Here is a 6,000-nt window from a genome sequence, read left to right as displayed (position 1 = left end):
AAAACATATGGTGTTTTCCCAGATAAATTAGAGACTATGTAGTCTGAAAGCATATATCTGAGACATTTGTAAGTCCAAATGAGTATAAAAAATGGTAATTATCGAGGAAAGACATGTAAGAAAAGCTATGATAAAATGTCTACAAAGGGAATCTTTTGTGCTTGTTAAAATTAGCTTTCTCTGTCTCCCCCCCTCTTTCTTAATCATCTCCCCACCCTCCCAACACTCTATGTATTTATTTACCTTTCAGGGGATTTTTTTGAAGACCACCATAACGAAGGTAATACATTCTCAAATAGAAAAGTTTGGATGGGATCAAAAATGAATCTCATTGAACACTCCCACTTACCTGCCACAGATGAATTTTCTCTTTCTGACAATTTATTTGGTAAGTTGTCAAGTTCATTCGAATATTAGTAAAAAACAAACTGCAATTTGGACATAACAAAAGGAAAAAAACATAACTGATAAGTCCAGAGAGAGTCCAGAAAATTTTTTTGTTCCGAGTACTCCATAGACATTAGCTACTCTGCAAGGTTAGAGATAGATCAGACCTTGGATTCGCTGAACCTAATAGTCTTCTTTTTTATAGATGAGAACTGCAAGAGTCAGAGAGTTTTGTGACTTGTCCAAGGCCATGAGGCTAGATAATTAACAGAGCTGGGAGTAGAAATACATTCCTGTCTAGGGCTAATTCTAATATTATTATAGCATGTACTAAAGTATGAAATCATGATTCTTATGGTTTAATATTGTACCTATTAAAGGCTGAGGTTACTTAGATTATAGCTCTGTGCACATTTCCTTTCCACCCTTCTTCCGGTGCTGGGGGAGATATGGCACAGTGTCAGGATTAGTCATTTAAAATGGATTGAGCACAAATTGTACTAAGTTGTTTTCAGTAGATCTGTAACTAGATGATACCATAAAATGATCTATTGCTCCACTTTATGCATTTATTAAAAAAACACCTCATTATAAAGAGTTTGAATTGAGAACATCAGCAAAATGTTGGCAGGGGCAGTATTTTGGGTGGGATAGAGCAGCTTTCTGCCACTCTTAAAATAGTTCCCTTCTGCTTTGTATCTCAGCTGGGAGGCTTGGATGCTCCCAGGTTTTTACACTATATTAAAATATGAACCATGATCGATGATGATAGTGAGACTGCAAACACTTGAAATTACACATAATTCAATGTGTTAAGGCACCATCCCCTATTTGGTTGCAGAAATCCCTGAAAGATATTAATCAATAGCTTATACCATTAACTACTAGTCATTAGCATTAGTGTGCAGTGGTTTATCAGGTCATTTCCAAGGAGGGGTTATTATTATCTCTTTACATGTCTACCTGCCCCCATTCAGTTTAAGAGCATCTAAGGGCAGCAACTATATTTTATTAATCCTAGTATCTACTTAATAAATAAGAATCAAACAATAAATAATAGTAGGGAAGGAGAAAAGAGGTTTAAGGGGAAAAGATGTTTATCAGTAACTCGCACAGAACTAAAGGCAGCAGTAATTATTTATGAAATGCCAGTTCTCAGACATACTTGCTACATCTTATTCCTTCCAGTTGGCTTTTCTTCATCCTGTGGTTGAAGTCAAGGGCAGTGGGACATAGACCTCCATGTTCCAGCCTACCCTTGTATGGTCCTTAAAAATATAATGTATAGATATCTTTATAGTATTTTATCTACTCATCAGAACGCATAGGATGATTAGGACTGTAGGTGTAGATCATAGACTAAGGAAAGTTGCACTTGAGATGATTTTTTTTTCACATATAGACTCCATTTCCTGCTCTGAAATTTTATGACTGCATGTTAAGATCTCCAAGTCTAAACTCTGATGTCATCATTATTAAACAAATCCATCCAGCTTTAATTTGTATAGACATCAAGAGGAAACTGTTAAGATTTTTCTTACAAACTAGTCCACTTTAAGCAAGCTCATCAGATTGAAAGCTGACCTCAGTGGTGGTGAGGTGAAAAAGAGGTAAGTAGATAGAGAAAAAGTTGTGAAGGAGCTGTCAGGTTAGAAACATCTGAAAAGGATTTCTACGAAAGCATTGTGGTTCATGCTTTCTTTCAGTGGTTCTCTGTCCTCATCTCTCCTTTGCAGGACCACATCCTTATCCAGTTTCCTAACACTTTTTGTAGTATTTCTTAGAATACATAGCACAAAATGCATAAGCTGCAATGCATGGCTGTTATTCTGAGTTGGAGAAGTTTCCTTCAATCTTCTCTATTAAGTTCTAGAGCCGGGTCTAAGGTTTTTTTGTTTTTCTCCCACATACCTTTCCCTTGGGGCCTCTGTCTCATTTTGTTCAACATACCTAACCAAAGTCTGCCAAAGGGGAGGATGAAGAGCATTTTGTTATAATTCCTGCCCTCCTTTCATGTCTTGATGACACTGATGGATTCTCTGGACCTCCCACTCTGAGCCTAGGGTACAGAGCACCAGGGAAAAGACTGGCTCATGGATGAGTAGCCCACAATACCTGAGTCACCACTTGTAGATCTTGAGATGTGCCCAAAATTCAGAAGTTTAACTCATAGGCTCAACTAACTGGAGAGCTGGACTCTTTTGCTATGGTCTAACTGTGTACTGAAAACCGGCCATCGTGTTGTTATAACAAGAGCAACTGAAGTTTATGGTATTGCATATGGATGGCTATAATTTCTTCCATCTAGACACTGAACACCAACCATATGCTAGATGTTGGAACAAAGCAGGAAATAAGACAGGCAAGATCCTAGTGGAGAGTAAACTCTCAAGAAACCTGCAAAGGAATAAATAAATGAAATAATATCAGGTAGTGGTGAGTGCTATGGAAACAACAAAAGAGGGTGATGTCATAGCAACTGGAAGAATGAGGCAGCTCTAACTTGTGTGGTCAGGGGAGGCCTCTGAGGAGTTGACAACTGAGCTAAAAAGGACAGTCTTAATCTGAAGACGTATCCTGGATAAAGGAAATGCAAATGCAAAGGTATAAAGTCTAGAATGACTTGGAAGGGCTTTGTCTTCTCATTTTTATTGAGGAAAGTTGAAAGAGTCTAGAGAACTGGCTCTGTACCCCATATTTCCATTAATCAACATTGGTAAAGGAGATTATTAGGCTGGGAATTCTAGGACACCTAGAACTAGCATTCAAGTCCACATCTCTACAGTCGTTGTGTCAGGAAGTGGCAACTTGGGCTCAGTGGTACTCACCTGACATATGATGTGACCTTTAAGGTGGTCCTGGGCATGGTCCCCCTTCCTGCAGGTCACCCAAAAGGCTATCATTAAATCCCAAGACATTGACATTTAATTTAAGACATTGAGAAAGTGACATAAATGTTACTCAACAAGTACTGATGAGCACTCACTAATGGACTGTGGATACACTAATGACCTCATGAATGAGGCCTTTCAGCTGCTTCCAGAGAGGACTGTGGGCCCCTCTAGAAGGCTTTGCCTAAGGAGAAGGGGAAGCCTTTCCATCCATATAATGGTTACCCTGAAAAGCAGAGCCTGAAGCAAGGATTGTGTGCAGACTTTATGTGAGAGATGGTCCTAGGGAGCAGGAGCCAAGGACTGGGGTGATAAGACAGGGAAGGAGGAAAAACCAAGATGAGGTGAATTATAGAGATCACTGCTGTGGGCAAGGGGAGCTTGACTGCACTGGGAGAAGCCAAGAGAATTGTCCACCGAGGCACCAGGCACTGGAGAAGTTATTAACTGGCCTCTGGCTCCCCTTGGTTGAGGGTCACTCTGGGGGCATTAATGTCCCTGCACTTCTGGGCCGTGCTTTTGCTACTCCCAGTGGAATCAAGCCGTGTGGTCTCCTGTGGCCTTGGAGAAGCTCTGGGCAAAAAGCAGAGATGTGCAGCCTGCTCTTGAAATGACAAGTTGCAAGTGTGAAGTGAGTCTGAGCTTGTACATGATCCCCTGCTACAGCTACAGCTGAAATGAGAGGTGGGCCAAGGACTGCACCATCACCAGAGGGGCTGCCACACAGTGCTAATGGGATCCCCCCCACTACCAATCAATCAGAATATGCAAAGGAAAGCTAAGATGGGGTGGGGAAGTGGTATACATTTGTTCTATACAGTTCTCTTTTCTTAGGTTTGACCTTGTAGAAAAGAAGGAAAGAAACAGAATTACAGAGATGGGTCTGGAATCACCTTGTAAGATCCTTCAACTCATTCTGTGGCCAGGCCTGCCTCACAAATCCACATGGAGATCTAGCTCATTGGTCACTCAATCCATACATAGGACTCAGGATGGAAGGACATGGTGACCTAAAAAAGACAAGTTTCCTTTCCTTTGGGAGATCCCGAAAGCCAGGAAACTTGGTCAAAGATTAATTTGAGTGGGTTAAGAAAGACTTCTTTGATGAATGAAGAAGGCAGAGTCTTATGCAATTAGTACATAATAAAAGGTAATAATGACAAAGTCCACAGCTTCCCATGGTGTGACATAATGAATAGGGTAGAATGTGACATGTCAATTAAAATCTGTCTTCTTTTTAGCAAATTGTGGTTTAAGAACTAAAGAAAAAAAAATAACAGAATTTGAAAGACTCAGAAAACCATTCTTATAATAGCATAGAATAAGCAAGAAAAGGTACAATCTTTTTTTATTGGAGTGTAATTGCTTTACAATGTTGTGTTAATTTCTGCAGTACAACAAAGTGAGTCAGCTATATGCATACATATATCCCCTCCTTCTAACCCACTCCCCACCCCACCCCCTCTAGATCATCACAGAGAACTGAGCTGAGCTCTCAGTGTTATATATAGTGCAGATTCCAAAATAGCTAGCTATTTTGCACATGGTAGTATCTATATGTCAGTGCTGCTCTCCCAGTTCATCCCACCCTCTCCTTCCCCAATCTGTGTCCACGTGTCCGTTTTGTATATCTGCCTCTCTATTCCTGCCCTGCAAATAGATTAATCAGTACAGTTATCCTAGAATTCCATGTCTATGTGCTAATATACAAGATTTGTTTTTCTCTTTCTGACTTACTTCCCTGTGTATGGCAGACTCTAAATTCATCCACATCACTGCAAATCTTATGTCCTCATACCAACTATTTCAAGTACGGTGAATCCACTTCCTTTAGCTCGGTGTTACTGGGAAAAGTTCAGTGAATGTGAGTGGAAATAAGTGATGAAATTGAAAGAAATAAAGTCTCAGAGGCAGTTGAGACTCTGAACTTCAGTTTTCTCCCCTGTAAATTGGGGTTAATAATAACACTTCACTGCTTGTTGGAGGATTGAATGACTGTGTGGGAAAGTGTCCTGTAAATCTGAAGGCATCATAAAGCAGTATAGCTCCTCCAGGGTTTGAAATGTAGTTGTTATTATTTAAACTGTTTGAATGATAAGCACCACTCTACTTATTAAATGGAGGAAATTCTGTTGATCTTAACATTGTTGCGTGCTAAGAATTTTCAAGGAGCCAACAGAAACCAACAGTATCAAGCTAAATTTCTGGGTGTTCTAAGGAAAAAAAACATGTTCTATCTCACATTGGCATTACAGCTATGGAATCTACATTTTTGTGTTACATTTTTGTGTTACCTTTATTATTGTTCCTGATAGTGTTTCCAAAGCCCCATTATGAATGAGGTCCAGCAAGTCACAGGAGGTCAGATCCTAAATAATCCTATCCACTTACACTTCATTTTCTTTAGCTACTTCTCATTACATTATGCTTTTCTCAGCTGTTGATGTTCATTTTCTCTGTATAGCTTTATTTTTATTGAAATCTGGTTCTTGCCTATGTCTTTTGCTTAAATTAAAAGAAACTTTCAGATGTTGCAGATCCAGCCAGATGGTTTTGAAATACAATTAAAGATCTTGAGATGCAATGTTGTATAATATTTCTGACATTTGATTTCAAGTCTTTTTCCATCTCACTGAGTTTAACACGAGTCAATGTAGTTCTGACCTGGTGGGTGAATCAAAGCTGAAAGTTTCCAGAAGATGGAAAGATACCATTGCCTCAG

The 6,000-nt window shown here is 39.5% G+C and overlaps 1 protein-coding gene across 2 annotated transcripts in view; it reads left to right on the top strand.

The window, feature by feature from the left end:
- The first annotated feature begins 272 nt into the window (after positions 1-272).
- The window catches only part of NR1H4 (nuclear receptor subfamily 1 group H member 4), a 59,517-nt gene continuing 53,789 nt past the window's right edge, over positions 273-6,000 (top strand). For both annotated transcript variants that reach the window (XM_055576125.1, XM_055576116.1), the window contains exon 1: positions 273-388. In XM_055576125.1, coding sequence (XP_055432100.1) covers positions 310-388 — 79 coding nt within the window. In that variant the 5' untranslated portion in view covers positions 273-309. The remainder of the gene's footprint in view (positions 389-6,000) is intronic.

The sequence above is a fragment of the Bubalus kerabau genome, chromosome 1 (genome assembly GCF_029407905.1).
Source record: "Bubalus kerabau isolate K-KA32 ecotype Philippines breed swamp buffalo chromosome 1, PCC_UOA_SB_1v2, whole genome shotgun sequence".
NCBI lineage: Eukaryota > Metazoa > Chordata > Mammalia > Artiodactyla > Bovidae > Bubalus > Bubalus kerabau.
Note: the sequence above shows the minus strand (reverse complement) of the source record. Positions and strands in the feature narration are given on the sequence as shown.